Source organism: Colletotrichum spaethianum, assembly GCF_022836535.1.
Source record: "Colletotrichum spaethianum MAFF 239500 DNA, contig10, whole genome shotgun sequence".
NCBI lineage: Eukaryota > Fungi > Ascomycota > Sordariomycetes > Glomerellales > Glomerellaceae > Colletotrichum > Colletotrichum spaethianum.
Genome location: NW_026054780.1, coordinates 1,149,953 through 1,176,292, shown reverse-complemented (window position 1 = coordinate 1,176,292; position 26,340 = coordinate 1,149,953). Strand labels below are relative to the sequence as shown.

The 26,340-nt window shown below is 49.2% G+C and overlaps 7 protein-coding genes across 7 annotated transcripts; 3 read left to right on the top strand and 4 right to left on the bottom strand.

Moving 5' to 3' along the window:
* Positions 1–6,685: 6,685 nt before the first annotated feature.
* On the bottom strand, positions 6,686–7,846 carry ColSpa_04871 (uncharacterized protein; the record flags this gene model as incomplete). Its single annotated transcript, XM_049271083.1, has 1 exon — positions 6,686–7,846. One exon carries the CDS (start codon positions 7,844–7,846, stop codon positions 6,686–6,688), a length of 1,161 nt encoding a protein of 386 aa, XP_049127040.1.
* A 4,254-nt stretch (positions 7,847–12,100) lies between these two features.
* Positions 12,101–12,647, bottom strand: ColSpa_04870 (uncharacterized protein; the record flags this gene model as incomplete). The annotated part of the gene is made up of 2 exons (XM_049271082.1): positions 12,101–12,228; positions 12,284–12,647. The coding sequence occupies 2 exons, from the start codon at positions 12,645–12,647 to the stop codon at positions 12,101–12,103; spliced, it is 492 nt and encodes a 163-aa protein (XP_049127039.1).
* A 3,204-nt stretch (positions 12,648–15,851) lies between these two features.
* On the bottom strand, positions 15,852–16,495 carry ColSpa_04869 (extracellular serine-rich protein; the record flags this gene model as incomplete). Its single annotated transcript, XM_049271081.1, has 2 exons — positions 15,852–16,055; positions 16,127–16,495. 2 exons carry the CDS (start codon positions 16,493–16,495, stop codon positions 15,852–15,854), a joined length of 573 nt encoding a protein of 190 aa, XP_049127038.1.
* A 1,395-nt stretch (positions 16,496–17,890) lies between these two features.
* On the bottom strand, positions 17,891–18,382 carry ColSpa_04868 (uncharacterized protein; the record flags this gene model as incomplete). Its single annotated transcript, XM_049271080.1, has 1 exon — positions 17,891–18,382. One exon carries the CDS (start codon positions 18,380–18,382, stop codon positions 17,891–17,893), a length of 492 nt encoding a protein of 163 aa, XP_049127037.1.
* A 2,755-nt stretch (positions 18,383–21,137) lies between these two features.
* On the top strand, positions 21,138–22,086 carry ColSpa_04867 (protein RTA1; the record flags this gene model as incomplete). Its single annotated transcript, XM_049271079.1, has 2 exons — positions 21,138–21,306; positions 21,395–22,086. 2 exons carry the CDS (start codon positions 21,138–21,140, stop codon positions 22,084–22,086), a joined length of 861 nt encoding a protein of 286 aa, XP_049127036.1.
* Positions 22,087–22,957: 871 nt separating this feature from the next.
* Positions 22,958–24,292, top strand: ColSpa_04866 (lysine biosynthesis regulatory protein LYS14; the record flags this gene model as incomplete). The annotated part of the gene is made up of 1 exon (XM_049271078.1): positions 22,958–24,292. One exon carries the CDS (start codon positions 22,958–22,960, stop codon positions 24,290–24,292), a length of 1,335 nt encoding a protein of 444 aa, XP_049127035.1.
* Positions 24,293–25,246: 954 nt separating this feature from the next.
* On the top strand, positions 25,247–25,720 carry ColSpa_04865 (uncharacterized protein; the record flags this gene model as incomplete). Its single annotated transcript, XM_049271077.1, has 1 exon — positions 25,247–25,720. One exon carries the CDS (start codon positions 25,247–25,249, stop codon positions 25,718–25,720), a length of 474 nt encoding a protein of 157 aa, XP_049127034.1.
* Between the last annotated feature and the right edge of the window lie 620 nt (positions 25,721–26,340).

The following is a 26,340-nucleotide window of genomic DNA, read 5'->3' as shown; positions in this document are numbered from 1 at the left end:
CTGTGATTTTCTAGGTCCTTGTAGTATATACTTTTTGCTAGTATTTAGTTAAAGGTAATGTATTTCTTTTTTTTTTTTTTTGCTGTTTATATAGTCTGGTATTAATTCTGATTGTGATTTTTATGTATTGTAGGAAGTTGTTTGGTTAGTTAAGCTTAGATAGCTTGTTTTTTACTTTTTTTTTAAGTTCTTAGTAGAATATAAAGATCTTAGTGTTATTAGTGTAATTAAGTTATATATAGATTCTTTAGAACTTTGTAGTATAGTTAGTAGTTAATTTGGTTTATTTAAGATTTGTTAAGTTTTGTTTAGCTTATTGTTTCTTGTTTAAGTTCTAGAATAGGGATTTTAAGGTGTACTTGAATTCTATGAAGCTCTTAAAGATTTACTGGGTCTCTAGGTTGTAGTGCTTTAGTGTTTTATTGTTTAGGTAGTCTTCTAAGTAGGGTTTAAACTAAGAGAGGACTTGTTTTTTGAAGAAGGTGTTTATATAGATGATTTTTTTTGTTTTTATATAAAAGTTGTTAGAGTAAAACGTTTAGTAGGTCTTGACTTATATTAAGAATTTTTTAAGTGTTTTAAGGGTCTTGTTATAAGTAGTAAGGGAATTAAGCTTAAGTTTTTTTTATTTATTTATTAGGGTTAAAATAATATTAGTAGTAGCTTAAAGAGTATAAACTTCTTTTTTAAGGTTATTAGTTTATTAGACTTTAGCTTAAAGTTAGTTAAGGAGTACTATATTATTATTAAATATTTGTTATATGTTTATAATATCTTTATAGGTCTTTTTGAGTTATTTAGTTATTTTAGTATTATTGTTTTTGTTACTAGAGGACTTAGTGTTTTTTATTTTTTGGTCTAAACTTATAGGTTTAGGGGGTGTAATTACCTTTTTTTTAGATCTGTTAGAAGATGAAGTTAGGGTAGCTTTAGAGGATATTATTATTGTTTAGTAAGTATTAAGGTTAACTTACTAAATAAAAGTAATTAAAGTGTTATAGTTAGATATCTAATAGTAGTGTTTTTTGTTAATAGGTAGCTAAGGTTAATACTTAGTAATAGTAAGGTAAGTTTTGTTAGTAATTTTACTGGTCTGTTGGTGTCTAGTGATTAGTTAGGTATATCTAGGTATAGATAGCTTTATAGTTTTATAATAAAAGGATAATTTAAAAGTTATTTTATAAGAGAGTAAATCATAAAGTTGATTGCTGAAGAGCTATAGAAGGTATTTAGTCTAGTTAGAATAATTATCCTTATATCCTATTATTGTCTTATTAGGACTGATCTCTTGAAGTTGGTCCTTGATGAGGACTGATCCTTGGTATGTTGGTCCTGGGTTATGGACCGCTTATTTGTTGTTGGTTTTTCTTATTTTTATGTGACTTTTCTTAGTTCTTCTGTTCTGAGAGGGGATTGATGTGTTCCTGTGCCATCCCGTATATAACCTTGTCTTGTAACCGCTAGGTGCCCGTGGGGCGACCCTGGTTATGTTATGCTTGTTGGGTCGTAACACTTTATCCCTAGCTGTACTAACTAATTCTTTGCTGGATACAGCCTTATTGACGTTTTTGTTAATAAGATTATCTATGTCTGTAAATATCTTGGGATTAAAGTCTAGCTTAGTTACCTTTGTAGTAGTATTAGCTAATACTTGGTTAATATTGCCTTGACTAAGGGGCCTTGTTATATACTTGAATTGATTAAGTATATGCTGTAGTAAAGGGGTAGGGTTGACGTTAATAGTGAATTTTTTTTTTGGCTCGTTATGTTAATGAGGATTTAAGGTATTAAATAGAATATAGGTATTAACTTCTTTAGTATAATATAGCTACTATTTAAAGGTTAGTTGCCTTATCTGCCTATCTATTATCTAATACTTTGAAGTATTATATCGTTAGTGGACCTCCTTTTCTTGGCTGTAAGCTATCCTCTTGACTGCTGCTCGTTGCCGCTGTTGCTCTACTTATATAGCCTTAGTTACTTGCTTCTTATATGCCTCTTTTATATCATTAAAAGTGACACTTAATATAAATGAGTGGCTTGGTGTTACGGTCAGATATCCGACAGTGGTGTTTTCTGCTAATAGGCAGCTGAGGTCGATACTCGGTAACAGTAAGGTAAGTCTTGTTGGTAATCTTGCTGGTCTGTTGGTGTCTGGTGATCAGTCAGGCACGTCTAGGCGTAGATAGCTTTATAGCTTCACAACAGAAGGATAATCTAAGAGTCACTTATGAGAGAGTGAATCACGAAGTTGATTGCTGAAGAGCTATGGAGAGTCTTTGAGCCCCAGGCTCAAGTCCTGTCTATATACTGATGTCTCCCTATCGTGATGCTGTTGATGGTGATCAACTAGAGTGGGTCCGGGGTGAGCTGCTCACTTGGTGATCGCTCCCAGTGATCACCTTATCTCTTGATCACTTTCTTATCATCACGTGATCTGTCCATAGTTCTTCCGTTCCGACCCTTGCCCGTAAGCGCCGTGATCATGCATACATGAGCCCGAATGTCCCCTGGTCCCTCGTGGGTTCGTTCCAGGTGGTTACGTTAACCAACGCTTTCCTGGGTCGTAACATCAGGTCTCCCCTCCAAAGGTCTAGCCCCTTAGACCTATATAGGTAAGTGGGTTCCCGCCGCGGGCTGTCCCTGGGTTTATCTCATTCTCATCTTTCTTCCACCATGTCGTTGGTGACTAATGCGGCAGAGTCAGACACTCTTAAATCTGGCAAGGCTTCTTCCACCAAGCGCCGTCTCGCGGATTCCTTGAGGATTCGTGAACACGGAATTGAAATCGAAATGCCGTGTAGTTGGTGTCGTTCCAAGGGGATCCGTTGCAAGATGCTTGCGGGTTTCCAGAAGTGTCAAGAGTGTACTCGCCGGGGTCGCTCTTGTGATGGGGATGATAATGCGATTTGCGAATGTGAGTGTTTTTCGTGGTTCCGAGGTGTGTGGCTTTCTAATGATCGTAGTGGATCGTTTGCTGAATGAAGCCGATCGTCTGGATAAGGCTGAAGAGCAGGAGGAAGAGTTGCTTCGTCAGAAGGCGGAGTTACTGCGAAAGCAAGCAGAACTGTTCCGTCTTGCGCAGGCGGAGATGGATGCGTCTCTTGCCCGGCTCGATCGTTTACGTAAAGAGAAACGGATGATTTTCAAGAGGGGTCGTGAGGCCGCTGCTGAGTGGCCTGCGGATTCGCCCGTCGATCCGGTGGTTGAGGCGGTTCACGAGGTACAGGCTAGTGGTGGTTTTGGTGCAATTGACCTGTCCTTCCTTGAGTCTTTTGATCCTAGCGATCCGTCCTGGCAGTCCTTCGGTGAGCTGCCTGTTGAGGGTTTCGTGGCTGAGGGTTCTGGGACTCGCGATAGTCCTGAAGGAGTTGCTGGGAGTGTTGGAGGTTCTTGACTGGCTCCCATGAATTGTCCTCGTGTCCGTATCCTTTCCATTTAATAAGATATTGTGTTTCTCCGTTTTCCTCTCGCTCGTCAATGATTCGTTCGACTTCGTACTCCGGTTCGTTTGGTTCCACGATGATGCAGTCGTTGGTGTTTGATCCTCGCGGTGCTGGTTCAAGCAGTGCGATATGAAAAACTGGATGTATCTTCATTGTGTCTGGTAAGTCGAGTTTGAAGTTGACGTCTGAGATTTTCTGAATGATTTTGAAAGGTCCAAGTTTTTTGTAGTCCAATTTGTCACTTGGTCTTTTCGTTTTGATGTTGCGTCGCAGAAGATACGCGCTATCTTCCTCTTCAAAGGTTGGTCCCTCAACCCTTGATGTGTTGGCGTATTTCTTCATTCGTGCCCTGACAAATTCGAGATCTTTGGTGGCATTCTCTTGGATTTCTCGTAATTTGTTGTAATCTGCCACAGCCTTTAGTGCTCGTGGTCCCTGTCGAGGTTCTCCATATGCCGTAGGCTCGAATCCGTAATTCAGGTAGAATGGGGAGTTCAGTGTGCTTTCTCCTATAGCACTGTTATAGGCGAATTGGGCCATTGGAAGCAATGGTACCCAATTGTCTTGGTCGTAGTTGACATAACATCGTAGATACTGTTCCAGTATCTGGTTGATTCGTTCGGTTTGTCCATCGGTTTGTGGGTGAAAAGCGGTCGATAGCTTGTGATCAGCTCCTAGTTGCGAAATCAGGGATTTCCAAAACTTGGATGTGAACAGTTTGTCTCTATCGGATACGATTTCCTTGGGCAATCCGTGGTTGCTGACGATGTATTTCAAAAACGCGTACGCTAGGTCTTCTGCCGTGCTTGACTCTAAGTACGGGATGAAGTATGCGTATTTCGTGAGTCGGTCGACAATGACCAATATGCTGTCATAGTAGGTTTTCGTGAGTGGTTCTTTTGACTTGGGGAGTTTGACGATAAAGTCCAAAGAGATTGAGTGCCACGCTTCTGGTGGCGCTGGTAGTGGTTGCAATTGTCCGTATGGTTTGTGTGGACTATTTTTGCTTTTCTTGCACATGTCGCAATCCTTGATTGCTGAAGCCACTTCTGCTCGAGTGACTCGTGCGTCGTAATGTTGTCGAATTCGTTTAAATGTTTTGGTAACTCCTTGGTGTCCGTGGGCCCTAGCACTATGAATCTCCATGATCTGTTCAGGTGTCATCCTGCCAGTCGTGCTGGTATTGACACGGGTACCGATCATAATGAGTTTCTGTGCTGGGACAAGGTCACCGTTCTTGTCCTCCTTGAGGATGACTTGGGTTTCTTCTGGTACCGGGGTTTCGTGGTCCGGTCTTCGGCTTAGGGCATCAGCTCTTCCGTTCTCAGATCCTTTGACGTAGATGATTCTGAAGTTGAATTCTGACAGGAATTCAGACCATCTGATCTGTCGTTTGTTGAGGACTTTAGAGGTGGTGAAGTGAGTGAGGTTCTTATGGTCGGTGTAGACCTTGACTTCATGTTTGGTCCCGGATAACTGAGGTTTCCATTCTTGGAAAGCTTCGATAATTGCCATGAGTTCCTTGTCGTGGATTTGGTAATTGAGCTCGGCTCCGCTAAGTTTTCGAGAGAAGAAAGCGCAAGGGTGTAGCTTTCCTTCATCGTCGCGTTGGCCGAGTTGTCCACCGATGGCGTAGTCTGAAGCGTCGGTTTCCAGTTCGAAGGGTTTTCTTGGGTCTGGGATTATCAGAACTGGTTCGGAACAAACTTGTTGCTTGACTTCTTCGAAGGCTTTTTCTTGTTCTTCGGTCCATTCGAAGGGTACGTCCTTTCTGGTGAGCTTGATGAGGGGGTTGATTTTGGCGGAATATCCTTTGAGGAATCGTCGGTAAAAGTTGACGAATCCCAAAAAGGATTGGATGTCCTTGACATTTTGAGGTCGGGGCCAGTCCTTGACGGCCGCGATTTTTCCATTTTCCATCCGGATCTTTCCTGGTGTGATGGTGAATCCTAAGAAGTCGACTCGTTGACTGTGGAATACGCTCTTTTCGGGTTCGACTAGTAGTTTGGCTTCTTGTAGTCGTTGGAGTACGGTGTGAACGTGCTTCTCGTGTTCCTCGGGGGTACGAGAGTAGATGAGTATATCGTCTAGGTAGACGACAACGAACACATCTATAAATTCTCTCAGGACGTGGTTGATCATTGTCTGGAAGGTGGCGGGTGCATTGGTGAGTCCGAAAGGCATGACTAGATACTCGAAGTTGCCTTTCCTGGTGCGGAAGCAAGTCTTCCACTCCTCGCCTTCCTTCATCCTGATCAGGTTGTAGGCTCCTTTGAGGTCGATGGCTGTGAACCATTTGGCGTGGTACAGCTGGTCTCGTAATTCTGAGATAAGAGGTAGCGGGTAGCAGTTCTTGATTGTAATATCGTTGAGTTGTCGGTAATCCACGCAGAGTCGTAGTTTGCCATTTTTCTTTGGTACAAACAATATTGGGTATCCTGCAGGGGATGTCGATGGTCGGATGTAACCTTTGCGTAGGTTTTCTTCGAGGTATTTGTCAAGTGCCTCGCGTTCCGTTTCATTCAGTCCGTAGATTTTGTGAAACTTCGGGTGTGCTCCTTCTTTGAGCGGGATCTCGTGATCGTACGAGCTATGTTCAGGCAAGCCGGTTTCCAATTCTTCAGCAAAGAGTTTGGTGTACTTGCGGTATTGTTCTGGGATCGGAGAGAGGCGTTCTTCCTCTCGTTGATCGTTGATGAATTGTTCGAATTGTTCGTCCTTCGTGGGCTCGATTCTTTTGACGTATGCGACGTATCTGTGTCGCTTTGATTCACTCGGGGGTTGCGGCTTGCAACGCTGCCTCGCAGTCGAATCTCTCCATTGGAGTTGGCCTGTTCTCCAATCTATGCTCGGGTTGTGTTGTCGTAACCATGGGATTCCAAGGATGACATCCATGTCTCCTATTTGTGCTATGTCGAAGATCAGATGTTCTTGACGGTCATGGGTAACCATAGAGAGTTGCGCGGTTTCTCTGTCAATGGTGCCTCCACCGTACTCAACTGTTTCTCCTTCCACGTTTTGCAGGGTGTATGGTTCCTCCTTGAATCTCCATGTGATTCCTCGTTGATTCACCAGTCGTGGTGACATCAGGTTTGCTTGTGCTCCACTGTCAATTACGACCTGAGTGGGCTGTCCTTCGATGTAGACGCTCAGAACCAGGTGTGAGGCGTCTGTCGTCGTGGCGAGGTATAGGGACTTCCTCAGTGTCGCCTTCTGCTGTCCCTGTGCAGTTGGCGTCCCTAGTTTTTTGAGTAGTGTCGGTGGGCTTGCTTCCCCTTCATGTCCACCGGTTTTATCTCGGGGGGGGTTTGTTCCCTAATCTGGGTTCTCCAGGTTTTGGCTTTGCCTACGTAATGCATCATACATTCGTCGTGCATGCATTTGGACCAGTGTTTGATCAGTCCGTTGTAGCACAGAACCGGGTGTTCCGGACTGGGTTGCATGTGTAACCAGCTCGCTTTGAATTCCTTGACTATCCATGTGCCGAGTTGGTGGTGGAGGTAGATCATGGGAATCGGCTGCTGCTTCCTTCGTCGAGGGAAGAAGTCGTTAAGTTCCTTGTCCTGGAGGTGGAACTGGCATTCGTCGTAGATGCAATCGGCCCAGAATACTTCGGTGTGGCGTGCGTGTTTTTGGTCGAGGTACTCGTGGTCTCCGAATATAGGTTCCTCTAGGACGGATACTACTGGTTTCCCGTCGATTCCGGTATCGTCTGTTCCATAGAACCAGACTTCTTGATCGTCCTCATTCTTTTCGTACTGTGGTCGGTACTCAGGGTAGTCCTTTTTGGTGGGCCAAGCCCTTTTGACCATCGGGTCGTCGCTGAAGTCGACATTCGCTTGCGCAGCTATTGGTTCGTCCGGGTCGTAATGAGTTGGGCTTTGGTTGGCCTCGTAGAGCTGTGCTTCCCTTTCACGGAAGACTTCTCGTCCAGGGTCCGATTCGTCAGAGGATTCTTCTTCTTCTGAGAATGGTGTGAATGTAATCGTCCTGGTTTTCTTCTCAATATCCTTGTAGGATGTCGATTGCGTAGAGGTTTGGCTTGATCTTCTGAGATCCATGAGTTGCTTGGCAGCCTTTCTTTCGAGCTTGCTCGAGGGTTCGAACTCATCAAGCGATTCCTCATGTTCTTCTTCAGAGCTTGTTTTCTCGCCAAGTACTTCAATCGACTCCTGGGGTGTGGGTTCCCTGAACCCGAGTTTTGGAGGAGAAAATCTGGGTCGTCGTGGTTGCTTCCGTCCCACGGCTACTATCTTAGTGGGCTTCCCAGGTTTGATGCTCCTTTCCTCCTTGAGAGCGTTCTCGAAGTCCTCCTCGAGTGCCCATTGTTTCTGGAAGTTCCCTTGGGCTTGTATGCGTAGTTGGAGTCGTTCCTCGATGACTTTCAGGGTGTCGGGCATACAGGGGTTGTCTTCCTTGCTTTGTGCAGCTTCCTTGGCTCGGATGAGCTTGGTGATTAGCTGTTGGTTTCGTTGCTCCAGTTGCTGAACCGTGGTTTGTTCTGGGTGGCCTCCTTTCTGGGTTCGTCGGGAGATTGCCACAGTTCTGGGTTTGGGCTGTTGTGGGTACCATCCGGCTTGCTCTTTCAGTTCTTGATGAACTAAACAGTTGTCGTCGAAGCAGGTGGTCCAGTTCCTTTGTTCGTGGGGAACTTCCCTTCTTGCTACGTTGGCTTTCCTAGTGCCTTCAGGTACGGGTCGGTTCTGGAGTCGCTTAGGTTGTTTGCAGTCTCTAGCTATGTGGCCGGGCTTCTCGCAGTTGTAGCATTTGAAGTCCTTCGGATCCCGGTGGTTCTGGTGAGGCTTCCTGGTTGCAGCACCAACGTCCATGGGTCCGCTGTGTTGCCCATAGGAGGTGCTCGGCTTACTGTGTTGTTGGTTGTTCTGCCAGTACGAGTTGGGTTGCGAGTTCCTAGGTCCCTGCGGCACATACTTTTTGCTGGTATTCGGCTGAGGGCGGCGTGCTTCTCCTTTTTCCTTTCGCCGTTCGTACAGCCTGGTATCGATTCTGACTGCGATTTCCACGTATTGTAGGAAGTCGTTGGGTCGGTCGAGCTTGGATAGCTCGTCTTTTACTTCTTCCTTAAGTCCTTGGTAGAACATGAAGATCTTGGTGTCGTCGGTGTAATCAAGTCGTGCGCAGATTCTTCGGAACTCTGCAGCGTAGTTGGTGGCTGACTTGGTTTGTTTGAGATTTGCCAAGTCTCGCTCGGCTTGTCGTTTCTCGTCTGGGTCCTGGAATAAGGATTTCAAGGCGTACTCGAATCCTGCGAAGCTCCCAAAGATTTGCTGGGTCTCTAGGTTGCAGTGCTCCAGCGTCTCACTGTCCAGGTAGTCTTCTAGGTAGGGTTCGAACCAAGAGAGGACTCGTCCTCTGAAGAAGGTGCCTGCATGGATGATTCTCTCCGTTTCCGTACGGAAGTTGCCAGAGTGAAACGTCTGGTAGGTCCTGACCTGTATCAAGAATCCTTTAAGCGTTCCAGGGGTCCCGTCGTAGGTGGTGGGGGAGTTGAGCTTGAGTTTTTCCCGCCCATCCACTGGGGTCGAGATGATGTTGGCAGCAGCTCGGAGAGTGCGAACTTCTTCCCTGAGATTGTTGGTTTGCTGGACCTCAGCCCGAAGTTGGTCAAGGAGTGCCGCGTTGTTGTTGAACATCTGTTGCATGTCCGCGATGTCCTTGTGGGCCTTCTTGAGTTGCTTGGCCATTTCAGCATTGTCGTCCTCGTCGCTAGAGGATTCGGCGCCCTTCATTTCCTGGTCCAAGCTCATGGGTTTAGGGGGTGCGACCGCCTTTCCCTTGGATCCGCTAGATGAAGTCGGGGTGGCTTTGGAGGACATCGTTACTGTTTGGTGAGTATCAAGGTCAACTTACTAAACAGGAGCAATCAAAGTGTTACGGTCAGATATCCGACAGTGGTGTTTTCTGCTAATAGGCAGCTGAGGTCGATACTCGGTAACAGTAAGGTAAGTCTTGTTGGTAATCTTGCTGGTCTGTTGGTGTCTGGTGATCAGTCAGGCACGTCTAGGCGTAGATAGCTTTATAGCTTCACAACAGAAGGATAATCTAAGAGTCACTTATGAGAGAGTGAATCACGAAGTTGATTGCTGAAGAGCTATGGAGAGTCTTTGAGCCCCAGGCTCAAGTCCTGTCTATATACTGATGTCTCCCTATCGTGATGCTGTTGATGGTGATCAACTAGAGTGGGTCCGGGGTGAGCTGCTCACTTGGTGATCGCTCCCAGTGATCACCTTATCTCTTGATCACTTTCTTATCATCACGTGATCTGTCCATAGTTCTTCCGTTCCGACCCTTGCCCGTAAGCGCCGTGATCATGCATACATGAGCCCGAATGTCCCCTGGTCCCTCGTGGGTTCGTTCCAGGTGGTTACGTTAACCAACGCTTTCCTGGGTCGTAACACTTGGCTTGACGGCTCGCTAGGCCTAGCTTCTTTGTTACTATGTTGCTAGTCTCTTATTATAGTCTTTGATATGACCTTGTTAGTACTTATAACTAAGAGCTTTCTTATTAATTATTTCCTTAATCACCTTAAATCTTTTTTTTAAAGGAGTATTCTATAAGCTGCTATATTTCTCCTCTATATAGTTAGTAATAAGTATAGCCTTATTAAAGTAATTGTTATATAGCAAAAAACATATAAGGTAAAATAATATATTAGCCTTGTTTTACTGTATTCTTTTTACTAATTAGGCTAATATAATATTGTCTTTAATAGGCTAGATACCTGATTTTTTAAATCTTCTTATAATATTTATAGCTGTGAAGGTAGTATTAGTTATATTGGTAAGAGTAGTAATAAAGTTGCCCCTTGTAAATGTAAGGTTACCATTTTGTATATGGTTGCAAAGTACCTTTTGCTGGGTACTTTTGAATGGCTGGAAGACCTTAATATCTATTGGCTAAAGGAAGTGCGTTATATAAGGCAAAAAAAAACCTAGGATAATGTCGAAGTTAATACAATACTCTATAAGCTCTATACTAATGTGGCTAGTAAACTTATTTAATAGAAATAGATAATATAGCTATTTTGACTTCTTAATAATATCCTAATAATTATGGTATTGTTGGTGTACTCTGTTTGGCTTACTATTAAGTAGATATAGGTTATAGTTGTTATAACCGTATATGTTAACGCCAAAATAGTCCTTAAGTGAATGGCTTATATAGCGATACTTAGCTAACCTTGCGTATGATTCAGTATTGAAGTGCTATATATAGTTTATTATAACCTCTTGGTTTGAAAAGCCAGTTATTGAATGCATAAAGTAGACACCTTCTTGGATCTAATAATCTGCCTAAGCAGTAACTGGCCACGTTTTGAAGATCAGATATCCTGGTATGCTGTTGCCCGCAGCATTGCCATATCTAACTAATGTACATGACTCTTGATTCGCAGAATTAATAACCTCTAGTAGGCAGTTGTATTTTAGTGGCCACTAAAATAGTATCACGTGTATCCTGCTGCTAAGGCAGCCGATTCGGCACCCTGACTCATCGGCGTTCCATATTTCTGAAGGGCCAAGATCATACTCTCAGACTATTGCCCAATACCGCGCAAAGAAGTCCTCTATCAGGGCAAGGTCCAGCTCTGCTCCCTTACAGTATATCTCAACCGGCTTAATAGCAGCCTTCTTCTGAAGCTCTGGGTAGTCGGCAAGCCAGGTACAGACAAAGTGCTCCAATACAGGGGGCATACCGCAGAGGTCACGCAGATAGTTAGCCGTCTCTTCGACCTGTATCGGCAAGGCTAGGAAGCCAGCTTCAGCAAGCCATATAACAAAGGCCGCAAGAGCCGCGTCTTCAGCGTCTATTATTGCCCGCGGCCGGCCACCTTCGTCTGGGCTTACGCGGAGGTCACCGCCAGCTCGCAAGGTGCAAAGATGCTTCTCAATCGCCGTATAAGATACTCCGTAGTCCCAGGCAGTCTAGCAAATAGAGGGTATAGGGGCTAAGTTCTTGCCAGCACAGCCGAATTGGCTTGCCCGTTGCTAGGCAGCAAATAGCACTTCGGCAGCCTTTTTGGCAATAGTCATATTCTTGTCACATAAGCAAGGCATATTAACTATGTTAGATAAGGATATTTAGTTTAGATAGTGTTGATATCTGTCGATAAAATATCCAAATAATTGATTGTTTTAGTGAGAATATAACAAAAGTCAGGACAAAGTGGGGACACAATGGCAACCACCTTTTCGTAGTGGCAACCCGGTTTTTTCGCCCCCTCCGTGAGGAGGGGGTGTTTAGCTTTGCGCGGCGCTGACTAACACCCCGGGTAATGACGTGACTATGATTTGGTGACCTTTCAAAAGGTGGGGAAGCGGTCCTTCGACGGCAGTCGGCCCTGGTCGGGATCCACCTCAAACCCGCACTTGCTACATGATAGCCCCGGAATACTCCGGGGATACCCGGACAAGCTACTTTCGCCCATGTGCAGCGTAGTAATTCGACCTCAAGCTCTTTCTGTTCCGAGTCATTTCTTGTTTGTAGCCAACATGCAACCACTATGAAGACAAACACCAACCCTGGCAGGTACGATGATCGTTTGGGCCATGGTGATTGGTAAGTGTTTAAGACGAGTGCGCGATTGATAAGATTCAATTCGGGAAGAGCTCTAATTCCTATACGTTAGGATAGCCTATTTTACTGCCACTATAACGTCGTCATCAATCTTTTGCGCGACTGGAGTGTATCTCCACCGACTAAAGTAAGCCGGTGTCTTCCCCTTGCCGCCGTTGTTGGTGGCGTACGCACCAACTATGGTACCTACAAATAGTATATTAGCAACAAAGCATCTCAGAAACTGACTATATGTGCTCACCGGTGAATGGCCCGCTGCCGCCTGAAACGACGAGGGCGCCAGCTGTGCCAATTTCTGTGTACTCTTCTGGTCGTGCCGCCGGAGCCGCGCCGAATACATACTCGGAGTCAGTGACAGCTGAGACTGACAACCTTATGATTTCTGATCTCCACTCTTTTGGCACGGGTACGATGACAGTCTCGGGGACGGTGATGTTTGCCTTTCCTGATGCCTCAACTCGGAATCTGAATCTCGGAATAAAGGTTGTGCCAGAGCAAGCCGGCAAATTGACTACACCTAAGTCAATGTGCTGCGCCTGCGTCAGAAATACTGAGATGCCCGCTTCTTCTTCTTCGACTTCAGGATTGAAGGAAAGATCGACCATGTAATTGAATAGAGTCGCGCTTTGTTTACGAGCTATGAACCCAAGACCATCCTCTTTGGGCTCGAAATCCGGAGTTGCGGTTAGGTTGACGGGCGAGGGAAATACTTCCAATGTATTCGGATGGCCTGGTGGTGAGACTGCAAAGAGCGAGGTCTTGGGTGGGCGCCAAAAGAAAAAGTGCCTCGGAAGCTCTGAATCTGGCTTGAAGTCGACGATATCAGGTTCGTCAATCCAATGGCCAGTTCCTGGGACGTTCTTATTCACAGGTGGAAGTGGCCCCGTCATTGTACCGTGAACCTTGTCGAGAACTGGCCATTGGTCCTTTTTCCAATCAACTGCAAAGAGAACGGTTTCACGACCCATCGGGTAGATCTCCCACGCAGGGCCAGACCTTGTTGCCAGTGCGACCCCCACCAGTTCCCAGAAGCGTCTTGGAACAAGTCAGCATGCCCAACCGTCTGGAAATACAGATTCGTGTTCTTCGCCGTGAGGATAGGGTTGTGTGGAGCGCCCTCGTAGGGGCCAGATATATCTTTGGACCGAGCAAGAGTAACGGAATGATTTGTTTCTGTACCCCCTCTCCTATCAAGAGGTAGTAGTAGTCATCTTTGCGGTATAGATGCGGCCCTTCGGGATTGCGGTCACCAGTCCCGTTCCAGACCTTGACCGGTTCAGTCGCTGCGCCGGTGGAAAGGTCAATTTCGCTGCTGTAGATCCCAGCAGCGACTGACATATAAACTTTTCTGTTGTCCCAGAATATGTCAGGGTCAATGTCGTTTGCTGGATTCTCGACGCGTAACGGGCCCGTCCAGGATGCATCGTTGTATGGGTCTATAGTGGTGAAAAGCAAGATTTTTGGTCCCCATTCGGCGTACCAGGACACGTAAGAAGTAATGAGGTAGAAGGTCCCATTGTGGAAACGGATTGTGGAAGCCCATATCCCCTCGCTTTGTTCTGAATTTCTATACAGCTCTGGTAGTTGTTCAGGCCGCGTCAGGGCATTACTGGCGAGCTTCCAGTTGACCAAGTCTTTACTGGCGTATAACGGAACGCCTGGAAAGGCCAAGAACGACGATACTGTGCAGAATAACGTGTTATCCCATTCTTTTACGAAAGTGCAACTAGGATCTGAGTTCCACCCAGGTAGAATCGGATTGGTGAAGGTCTTGTTGACCTCCTGAGACAAGCCTTGACCCGCCAGGGTAATGGTTGACAGCCAGAAGAGGCTGAAGATGTGCATTGGTTTTCTGAATGTTCCAATTAGGGTGAGGCTTTCTGACTGTGACCTAACGATTTCGACCACTTGGGCTCAAAGTGCGTTGAAATGACTAGCTAGATATATATCATTATGGCGTACCCGGGTCTCCAAGACGCGGTGATGTGTTGCCAAGTAAGATGCTGCTTTCTTGTCAACTGATTTAATTAGGCGCGAAAGCGAGAGCGATCCCATTATTTATTCCGTGATTTCTTCCGCCAATTCAATCTTTGACACGGCAATTCCTTTCAGATAGAAGGGGCTTTTGAGCGGGGTTGTCGCTCACTGCAGCTTTGGGGTCGTCTGCAACCCCGCACAAGCTGCGCTATTCTACGGCTCTTCTCCCGACGATGCCGTCGTATCTGCACAATTGAACGACCGTATGAGATCATTCATGTACGCTCTTGGTTAGCACATGCAAGAAGCTGACATTCATTGCAAGGAGTGGTATAGCCGCGAACAACTCTTTCTGCGGTAGCTTACTACCAGCGAATAAAATCGTGTCGGTTGGGCTTACTACGGCTCTTGATGGATCTCTGTTCAAGCCATAATCTCATCTGTTTAAAAAACGCAACGCTTGAGATCGGTGAAGGGGACAACATAGTTCGTGGAGCGGGTTGATAAGTACTTAGTCCACCAGATGTTTTCGGTCGGCCATTGACCCTGGCCTCCCGCATGACGATGATGGCCACAAATTGAAAATGATCACACAATAATACTAACTAAACCAATCAGTGATATTAAAACCCGAAAGCCTCTTTGTGAACCCTGTTTCTCTGCTTTGAACAACTTGTAATATGTGAGGCCCAAATAGTCAACGTCACCTTTCCTCATGCCAAAACACAAATCAAGGCTATGAGGGTAGAACTCCCCAAGATTTTCACAAAGTCTTACCTATTGTAAACAGTTGTAATCGATATTTGAAATCAGGATAAATCCAAAGCCTTAATTCACTAGCATAAGGTTGGTGTGTGGTATTATTCAGGTACTTCAATGGCTATGTGCTGGTATCGTCCAGGATTTTGGGCAAGGTTTGGTTGTCATCATTGGACAAACTAACTTCAACGAATACGTCTTTTGAAGACATTCTTCGTGATTCTACAGCTGAACATTAAACCCACATTCTCCAATGATGTTGTACTGACCGACGGCTACGTCTTCAATGTCGCAGAGTGTCGTGGTTCTATGTTCCAGCGAATTGCTGTTACAGATGCGGATATTCCTTGTCAAGCGACATTGCAAGCCTCTTGAACCGATGAGAACATCCCGTCTACTCGAGCCTTTTCCTCTTGAGGAATTTTCACAGCTTCTCCCACCTGCCGACAAGGCTGATCCAACTACAACATAAAGTCGGGAACACCAAGTTGAATGGGGGTTTTGCCTTTCTCGCGCTAGTCCTCATTGGGTGTGATAGCCTTTTGAACTTTTCGAGCTGGGATTCAGCCTCTGTTTCAGCAGTGTTCCCTAGCTAAAGTAAGAATAACAATAGTCCAGGTGCTCTCCGAGGAAGTTTAACTGCTAGGCCAAATCAACAACTTTGTCGATGAAATTAGTATGCCATGCAACTCCTAGCAGGGTCTATTGTGCGTAAATATGTAGTTCAAATTACACTTGCCTGGACTTGGACAGCCTCGCAGTCCAGGAGCCGGGAGAAAAGGTTACGGCAGCCGCTTAAGCGCAAAGTCATGGATTAAACAAATTGGCCCTGCGCAAAGGATACAGCACGATATAGCGTGAGTTTCGAAAGATGCAAGTTTGTATTACAAGTTGAAGCGAACACGATGTTACCTATATAAGAGAGTGACCAAAGTTTCCAAGCCAGTATTCAAAAGAACCGTCGACCAAAAGAACGCCGTAAGATGCAGATTCTAGACACCGCCATGCAATCCATGTGTAAGTTATATAACATTCAACCTCCTACTGCGTTGAATCGTTCCGTCCCTCAACATTTAGAGCTTGAAGCCTCCGAGAGGGTTGGGGTTGGGAATGACATAACCACCCTGCTGGACGGGAGGAACGATGGCATCCCCCTTCTTGGCAGCCAGTTCCTTGTGCTTGGCGAGAGTGAAGTCAGGGCTGTCGAAGTTCTGGTTGATCACGCCAACCATGCCAGAATGGCAGTGCTGACCGACATTTTGAGCGCAGTAGTACCACTGAAAAAATACATGTTAGTCTTTTTTTCCCCCTAGCCTGCAGATGATTTAGTTGGAGAGTGTAGACTCACGATTGGCTTCTTGTCCTCAACGACGACTTGGAATACGTCGGAGGCTTGTCCCTCGGGGGTGAAGAAGTTGAAGCCCGAGAAGAAGGAAGTGCCATCGGCGAAAGGGGTGCAGGGGTCGGCGAAATTGGACTGGGCGACCGAGTGGTTGCGAGGAAGGAAGTGCCACTCGACGGTATCGCCGATCTCAGCGACGACGTTGTCCGGGTCGAAGCGGAGACCGCCCAGGCCGGCAACGACGGAGTGAGTGACGCCCGTGAGATGGGTCGTGCGAGACGGGGTCTGGGTGCCGGTGGTGCTGGTGGGAGCGGCCGAGACGGTGGCAGCGACGGAGGCCAAAAGGACAGTGGATAGGGTCTTGATAGAGAACATTGTGACTGGTTTTGGCGCTTCTTTGTAGAATCACTGAGTTACTTTGATGAATTGAGATATAGAGAGAGACAAAGACTTTAGGAAATAAAAGAGCAGGAAAGACGAGATAGGAAACGTTGTAAGGTTGTTTGGTTGCTTGTTTTGCTTGTAATGATGAGAGAACCGAAAAGTCGAAGAGCAAATGTCCCGTTGCATTTATATAAATCCCACGAGATGAATCCGGGCCTCTAATCGCATTGTCCAGCTCGTGGCGTCGCTGTATAGCCTCACGGAACGTTCCTCCTCCGCATCGCAACCCGCCTTTCCCAGTTGGCGGCTCGCATATTACAGCCAAGCATCGTAAGCACGACAGCACCCGAAATCCTTGACCCGATCGATCCTCTATCATCTACCAGCCGCATCGCCGGTATGCCGGTCACATGGGGGAACACCACCAAGACCTAAATCCGGATTGACGCTAAATTCTCATTCGAAGAACCTGTGCTGTGAGATGACTGGCTGCTTGCCGCGCAGCTGTAGAAAACTATACTACCCGCGGGAATGGCGTCTGACCGTGGCTTGTGCGGCATGACAGTAAGACTGGATTGCGCGTGGCGAAGCCGGCTACTAGTGACAGCGCCCCAATGTTGCGATGAACACACCGCTTGCGTTCTAATTTGGGACGCTATTACCGATCCCGGGCTAATGGGTCACTAATCAATATGACATATGTGAAGCTATATCGTGGATCAGCCTCAAAGCCTTGCAGCATGATAGAACCGAATACTTGGTCTCAGGGGTAAGGACCAGACCGCTTTCTTGACAACGTTGGGGCTCAAAGCAGCTGTTCTGGTGCGTCCGAGTCACGTTGCGCTTTGCAATCATGTGGTGAGCAGTGGACTCTAGCCAAACATTGGCTAGACACATAACATGTTGGCCGTAATAAAATAGCGCGGGCAACCAAAAACGCATACTTGGCTGAATGCAAACGAACACTACGTGACGTTCCCATGACAAACCCGCAAGTGATTTCATATGCTAACGGTGTGGCGGCTCAAGACTAGTGAGCACGATGTAATGGAGAGACATACTAACACACCACTCAACTTCTTCTTGGACTCAGGTAGAGCTCAGAATTGAAAATCTACTGGTGAGTATTGCTTAGTTTGGTTAATCCGTTGATGTAATTATCGCAGTCTCTCTGAAGCGCGCTCCTAATCATTGTGTATAATGTGCCCTTTGTTGCCTCGCTATGCAGAAAGCTGTACAAAACCAAATGCAAAAGTCGCCATCGGCTGCAATAACGACAAGATACAAAAGCAAACGATGGCTATGTCCCAAAAGATCCCACTACTGCCGTGTTGCCTTCGTCGGCATCCTAGAAAAGACATGAGAAATCAAGGCAGATAGCGGGATTTACTTGGCGTCCTTTTCGTCCTTCCCATCATCATCGGAGCCCTCCTCCTCCTCAGTCGCCTCACCCTTCTTTTCTTGCTCCAACTTGTACCATGGCCCGTGTATCGCGCCGGTGCCAGCGCCCACCAAAAGGCCGAGTCCGGTCGTCGGGATCGCCGTAACACCGCCGACAAGAGTGCCTACCAGCGTCCCCACGCCGGCACCCAGACCTGTGCCGACGCCCGCGCCGATGCCCGCGCCGCCAATCCCGCCCTGCCAGACGCCGCTTTGCAGGCGCTGCGACTGTTTCGCCAGAGACTTGGCCTTCTTCTCATGCTCGGCCGCCTCCGCGAGGATCTTCTTCTTCTCTTCAGGGTCCTCGATTCCTTCCGCGCGTTTCCGAGTCTGCTCCGCCGACTCGGCCTCCTCTTGCGCCTGTTGGAGTTTGGCGGTTGCTTGCGCGAGGACCTTGTCCTTCTGGGTCTGCTTCTCTTCCGGCGACGGGGAAGACATGGGGGGAAGGGCGATCAGGGGGTGTGTTCCCTGGGATAAAGTAAGAAATAAGGTAGGTGGGATATGAGTGGGGAAAAAGATGTTCAGATTCGAAAAGGGAAAGATGCAGCCGTTCTGGTTCTTTGTCAGATTTCTCGGCAGTGAGGTTGAAGAATTTCTGTAACCTGTCGCACGGTTTTGGGAAATTCGATATCAAGAAAGTTGGCAGCGCGTTGACATCACTCGCTTATTGTTCACGCTCGACACCCCCTGCAGATGTTTGTGGCGGAATGATCTGCTCCAATACCGCACGGTGACGTGTAAGCTCGGTTTAGTGCATACGCTGGGCAGTGTGGAATGGGGGGTATCTCATGGAAACTGTCTCGCCCCGACAAACTTTAGCGTCTTCACTGCATACCTAGTCACGAGGGAAAACCTGACCAAATCCAAATGGAAACACTTGATATGCTTTCCCGTGAACATGCAAGTTCTAGGGCGAAGGCTCTGAAAACGAGGTCTTGCGGAATAAATGGGACGGAGCTCGGTCTTACCAAAAAATGCGAACATCAAGTGGCTCTCATTGTCGCTTTTTTGTTGCAGAAGGCATACTGATAATAGTTAAATAAAACTAGTGCTTTCTCCCACTCCGACTAACAGCTTCTGCTCCTAAATAGGCACGTTGGGGTCATCGAGGACAAGCAAAGCTTACATTTAGCAAGCTGGACAAACCTGACGCCAAATGATGATTCGCACAATATGGAACTAGGAATAGAACAAAGCTTGCTCTCTGGCTGCCTTGCAACCTTTCGGAACGAGGTGTTCATGTCCATGGCAAGCCGAGTTGTCAGACGCAAGGGTAAGGAGTCTCTTCCTCGGCCGGCAAGTCCCGAGGTGCTTGAAACAGCGCGAAAGATTTAGAAGCGGGAGTGGAGAGCAAACTAAATTTTGATGTACGATCGACATATCGGAGAATATCTGGCTTCCACTACGGTCTTTCACCAAACACGTCTTGGAAAGCCGATTTAAAGACGGTTGACACTCTAATTAAAAACCTAATATGAATTAATGCAAGTGTTTGCATTAACGCTTTCAAATGAGCTCGTTGCACCATTGTTGTCCAACCTCTGTCATGTCTTCAAGTGCTTCGAACAATTTGTGATAGGGAGGAATTGTATAAGAGCCAATAGAGTACCAAGAGAACTTCTACAAAAACTGGACTAAACAACTTGGCACAATGAGAGGCAAGTGTAATAATCTGTTGCCACACTTGTATGTTCTCAAGCGGGAATTCCTTGGTTTCAAGGCTGGTTCTGTGGCTTTTCGATGGTGATGCACATAAAGTGAAAGATGCTCGCCATACAGTCGTAGGATGTTACACTGAACTAATTCTGTCAAGGACAATCCTGTCGATTTTGTATTGCTAGGAAGATGTTGTCACATCCCTACGCTACTTCATGGGTCTTAGGTAACTGTACTGGAACAAGTTTCGGTGCTTAATCTAAGCAATTCTTACAACTGACGCCTAGCAATTGTCGCACGGTGAAAAGAGATATAATGTGGGCAAGTAGAGCGTAGGTAAGAATGCGTTTCCTACGGTAAATCAACGCGACAGCAATATTCCACCACCTCTATGGACGTGTCTGTATGTCAAGAAAAGTAACGTTTACAAAGCTAGGTTACTTTTTGCCAAATGACTCGATCTAGGTAATTAATGTCGCCAGCTGGGATTCTCCGAGGAAGAACGTCTTCTTTCATCAAAGCCGCGCCAACGAGACGATACGGTCCATGAACCACGGAAATAGACGATTTTCTCCACAGCAAGGTTTTTGCTAGTGGATTGTAGTGAACCTAATTGGTCTTGACTCTTCAGCGTTCCAAGATTTAAAAGGCTATCAATAGGCACCCAGTTTGGTTGGCCAACAACCGATGAACCTACTTTTCCTAGAAGCACATCTTTAATCTCAGGGTTGTGGGCCTTATCTGACCTGCTCGCAACTTGTTTCCGAACAGTCCAGTGTAGGCTACGGGTCCTTCAGGTGGCATTGGCGCGAAGAAAGTGACGTGACCCACTGATCGTCGCTCCGCGGATTGCTTATTTCTGACAAGCTCTGATGGATTTTTCGCAAAGACGAATACACGTAAATGCAGCCTTGAAAAGCGTACGTAAGCTAGTCGGGGAGAAATTCCTTATCAAGAGCTGTGTTGACTGCACAAGTAGGCAATAAAACAATTGGCCGTGTCAACGGGTGGTGGAGAACTAGAGGCAGGACTCTGTCCCTTCCAGATTGCGATCTCAAATACGCGTATGGGCCAAGACGTGATTCGCAGACCAAAAGCACCGTCCGGCGCGATCCACCCACAGGGCTAGCAGGGGTACGCTGGTCAGCCAATCAGACGGGATTCCATCCACGTATTCATCCTCATGGGGAAGCGGATGGGGGCTCGGTATCAGACAAGCTTCTCGAGGCCTTTGCCCATCGCCCCGGGAAAACCGCGTATGGAGATGGCGTCGAAAGAGCATTGAGTCGCGGGCACTGCCTGCCTGCGTAAACGGAAAATGAATTTCTCTCCAGGACCCCTATAAAGATGGCCGCACTTCGAGTCCCCTTGAGCCTTGGCAGGTCCTGTTGCAGCACGAAGGGCTAGACGAGATCCAACCACCGAAACCTGAAGCAATCGTCGTCAGCATCTTAATCACAGCCGCCGACACAGCCACACGACTCGACATACTCGAATAAGGGAAGAGAGCCGGAGACTCGACGATTACAACTGCACGATGCCTGAGCTTCAGTCGCACAATGGGTACTACCTCTGGCATTACGTGCCGAACCTGGTAGCGGCCATCATCTTCGAGGTCCTGTTCGTTCTGGTCACGCTCTTCCACGCGTGGAAGATTGCAAGGACAAAGACGTGGTTCTGTATCGTCTTCTGCATAGGCGGCGTTCGTAAGTTTGATCCCGCCTGCCATCCACACCAGGTAATCCATCACCACTGACCACTGATGTTCCGCAGTCGAAATCATCGGATATGCAGGTCGAGCAATTGCCCGCGAAAAAACCGGCGAGATCGGCCCTTACATCATGCAGAGTGTCACGATCCTTGTCGCGCCGGCCCTCTTCGCGGCGTCCGTCTACATGACGCTCGGCAGGATCATCCGCAGCGTGCACGGCGAGTCGCTGTCCGTCATCCGCGTCAACTGGCTCACGCGCATCTTCGTGACGGGTGACGTCTTCTCGTTCCTAGTGCAAGCGAGCGGCGCCGGGCTCATGGTCAAGGACGGTAGCCAAAACATGGGACAGAACCTCATTGTGGCGGGACTGGTGATCCAGGTTGTACTGTTTGGCGTCTTCTGGGTCACGGCCATCCTTTTCCACGTCAGGCTGTCCAAGTACCCGACGGAGGCGTCTGCCAGCGGCCACTCGCCGTGGAAGTCGGGTCTCTGGATGCTATACTCAGTCAGCGCCTTCATCATGGTGCGGTCCGTGTTCCGACTGGTCGAGTACGTCATGGGCAACGACGGCTACCCTCTGCGGAACGAGTGGACGCTGTACGTGTTCGACGCGATGCTCATGTTCTTCGTCATGGTCGCTTTCGGCTACCGGTTCCCCGCGGCGTTCCAGTTGAGAAAGCGAGGCTCCCAGTCGACGTCGGACGTCGAGAATTACGACATGACAATGGAAAACGATGGACATCAGCGTGCGTCTCTGCGCAAATCTATGCGTTGAAGCGCATCAAAGTCGGGAATGGATGTGGAGGGGCGATGCATCTCCCCAGTAGATTCGGAGACGAGAAGACAAACTAGCGCAGAAGTCTTCCAGGGCGATGAGATGTCGACATTAGAGACAGCGGACTCAAAGCTCGGAATGCGATAATAGTTGATGGACAGCCGGGGTTCTACAGACGTGCATGTACTATGATGAAAGAGGAAAGTGTGGACCAACGGGAACGGGAATATTCATATCAACGGCAGAATCACGGCGTAACGGGCTTCACGGATGATGTTATTGGATCGGGTGTAGCAATTGATGAGCAGCTTCCAACAAGCAAGAGCACCTTAATGAAGAAGGCCGCGTGGACGTGGCAGGCGCAGTGCACTTTTGGTACAGATTCGCTCCTCGAGGGGGCCGGTGTTGGACGCATTAAGCCACAAAGTGGCCCCCTGTAGCGGCACCATGCTTCCCCGTAAAAACGCCTACTGGGTAGCTCCGGGCCCACCCTAAATCGCAAAATTGGTTCCATGTCTTGTGGCGGCATATGCCGAACCCGTGTATCCAGAAAGCCCTCCCTCCTCCGTTCTAGTGTTCTAGCGTACGATGGGCGAACTGGGGGACGACACCATGTTATTTGTACCCCCAAGCATACCAACCCAGTCCTGTCTAGTTTCTCCCCACCAAAAAAAGGCTGAGCTCGGTTTCGTCTTAGAGGAATAAATAATACTCACCACCTGGGTCTCCATTCTTACAAGCAGCCTCGTCGCCACGCATCCCCTCCTTCCTGCTGGAATCCCTCGTTGCACTCAATGGCTCGCCTCTCGCCTTGATTCCCCTCTTCTTGGCCAAGACATTCATATGCTAGGCCTCCTTCTCACCCGAGAGGATGCCTCCCCAGACGCGCAACCACTCGCCGGCTCTTGGCGGCAGCTCAACAAACGGCGACACCGCAAGCACCCCGGGCCCATCCGCCGGTGACGTCAAACTCCGCCGCGCACACAGGAAATCTCGCAATGGGTGCAAAGAGTGCAAGCGGCGGCACGTCAAGTGCGACGAGACGCGCCCGACATGCGTCAACTGTGCGACGGCGGAACGGCACTGCTCCTACCTCGACTCCCTGCCGGCATCGGCCCGGTCAGCCGCCTCCGCCCAGCGAGGTCTCGCAGCCGGCCTCAGCCCGGCCAGCTCCGGCAGTCAGACCGGCGGCATCGGCGGCAGCAACGGCGTCCCGGCCGTGGCGAGCTCGCCCTCCGTCACCGCCGTTGTCAACGACTTCGTCACGAGGAACGACGACGACCACGAGGTCGTCAGCCCCGCCAACGGCCAGTTCTTCACCCTGGAGCACATGCGCCTCCTGCACCACCTCGAGACCAGCATGGGCACCTTCATGTCCGCTGACGAGTTCATGAAGCCCCTCGTCGACATGAACCTCGAGAACGCCCTCAACGCCCCTTACCTCATGGACGCCCTGCTCGGCCTGTCCGCCCAGCACATGGCCGAGCTGAACCCCTCCCGCGCCGACCACTATCGCCACCAGGCCACCCAGCTGCAGACGCGCGCCCTCATGCTCTTCAACGACGCCAAGGAGGAGATCTCCGAGGCGACGTGCATCCCCATGTTCCTGTTCGCCTCCACCCTCGGCACCCACCTGCTCTGCGACACCCTCCGCGGCTACCGCCACGACTTCAACGCCTTCCTCGACCAGTTCGCCTGGTACCTCAACCTCCACCGCGGCGTCAGCACCGTCACGGGACGCTCGTGGCACATCATCCGCGAGTCTGGCGCAAAAGAGTTCATCGACTTCCTGGAGACGACCCAGCCCTCCAAGCAGGCGCCCGAGGTCGACATCCTGCACCGCATGCTCGACCAGGCTGACCTGGGCCCGGCTTCGCGGCAGGCCTGCCGCGACGCCGCAGAGACCCTGCGTCACTCGTACGCCATCTACCGCAGCATCTCGGAGCGGAGCTCCCACCAGTCCGCCTCCGTCATGTCCTTTGGCGTCCGCGTCACCACGGGCTTCATCGACGTCCTCAGGCAGCGCCGCCCTGAGGCCCTCGTCATCCTCGCCTTCTACGCCGTCCTCCTCCACTGGTGCCGCAACTTCTGGGTCTTTGCCGACGGAGGCGAGTTCTTGATCCGGTCCATCTCAGCCCACCTGGGCGACTACTGGTCGGAGTGGCTCGCCTTCCCCATCTCCGTGCTCGAGGGGTACGCAAGATGACAGGCGTGTCAGGGACTGTGCAAGAAACAGAGGAAAGGAAAAAAAGGTCCTATCATCCGCAACCTCCTACGTCTCCGGGACGCGAAGCAAACACCCCGGTTTTAAGAACTGCACATCGTGGAGCCCATCCAGCTGGGCCCGAGTTGTTGGGATGCAAGGGGCCGGGGGGAACACAGTGGTCCGACGAACCCTCGCTCACGTCGGCTACCAAGAAACATTGAACGAACGGTGCGGGTCTCATCTCAACTTCGGGTTTTGCGCCGCCGCCGTGCCCAAACGGCACCAAAGTCCGAAACATCCCACCGCCCATCCGCCGCCGACGTCTGCTAAGAGCCCCCAGCCCACCCCCCTTCGCAATCGCAAAAGCACCTGGCTGCCTATGCCAAACCGCACCACTGCGATGCGCGCCGGGCACGTCGGCTTGGTCGGGTATCCGGGTCTTGGAGGAACAATGGGGTGGGCTCTCAGAGGCTCTTAAATGTCTTGGAAGATGCCCGACGGCCTGTGGCGGGAGAGGAAAAAAAACAAAAACACACGGCCTTTGCGCGATCTGACGTGTTGGCTTCGAGTCTCAGTACGCCCCCCCCCCCCCCCCCCCCCCCCCCCAAAAACGCCCGGGAGTCGGTGCGACAACGCTCAACCACCAAACCACCCGACTCCCTCTAAACCCCATCGATCCCGCCGTTTCTCCCTCCTGCATACGTCCTAAGCCCGTCAAGACAATCCTCCAAGGACAAAAACGCCATGGCCGTCGGACATGACATGGGGAGTGAGTTTGTCAAAAAGGACTGCGCCTTCCCTTTACGACCGTGATTGGAAGGGGGGGCAAACTGCGCAAAACCTGGTTCCAGTTCTGATGAGTCCTCCGCCCTCCTACCTATTAAACAAGCAACCACCACCAGCTTCTTCAAGCTGGCGCAGCCATTTTCATCCTTGTCATTTAGGCGGCCGACCATGTCGCTCACCATACCATTCCCAACCACCAGGTTCGGTCCTGGGTTCACGGTCCCCACTGCTGTGACGGTGACCGAGGGAGGACGAACCATCACACTCACACCCACACCGACGACGGATGCCAGCTCTAATGCCTCGCCGTTTCCCGACAACATCTTGCAACAGTCCGGTCTTGCTCCGGGGCAGATCATCGGCATCACCGTGGGAGCCACCTCGAGCCTCGTCTTCTTCGTCGTCGCCCTCGTCTGGTTCTGGAACCGGAGGAGGGCGAGAGTGCTCGCTGCCCGCGACGAGGCCCTCGACACCGTCATGGAGGACCCGGAAAAGCCCGACGATGCCATGGTGATGGCGCACAACACCGGAGAGACGCTAGAACTCCCGGCACCAAGAGGCTTGCACGAGATGCCCGAGACGCGAGAAGGGCCGCCCGTCGAGCTACCAGCTCCCGTCGAGAGGCACGAGATGCCCGCCTAACCCAGCCAGCTGGTGTTGCAGAGAGCACCACGGTGTAGACTGAACGCCTCGCGCGGGACCCGATGAACGATTATGGAATGAGACCCAAGATACCCTCGCTAAACATTGCTCCCGCTTTAGCATTGTTACGGCACGAGTCGGACTCTGTGAGAAAGACTCCCTTTTTTTTGTGCAAAAAGAATACTGTCAGAGAGTATGGATAGCCCTTTAATGTCTGAAGGCGTCGTATGGAATAAGCCAGCACTCAGGCTACTGACATTTACGACCAACACATATGGATCCTGAGAGGGGAAGCGCATGTACCGTAGATAGACTGAACGTAAATCCACATACTGAGCCACAGCTTCCTTTTCATTCTTGACTCCCCTGTTCACCGTGATACCCCATCGGGCAGAGGATCCGGCAACCTTGCCGAGACCCGGGTTAAAATTGCGCGATTGAGCGCTTGCTTTACAGAGTTTGTATACACAGGCCCAAAAGCCGTTCTGCTTGTAGCCTCTTATGAGAGGAGCGTTTGCTACCAGACCTTGATAACCACCTTGAAACTCCCTATTGCCATGTAGAATACACTCCAGCGCTCGTCCTATTGCAAGCCCGCATAAACAGGCGTGGCCGTTCAA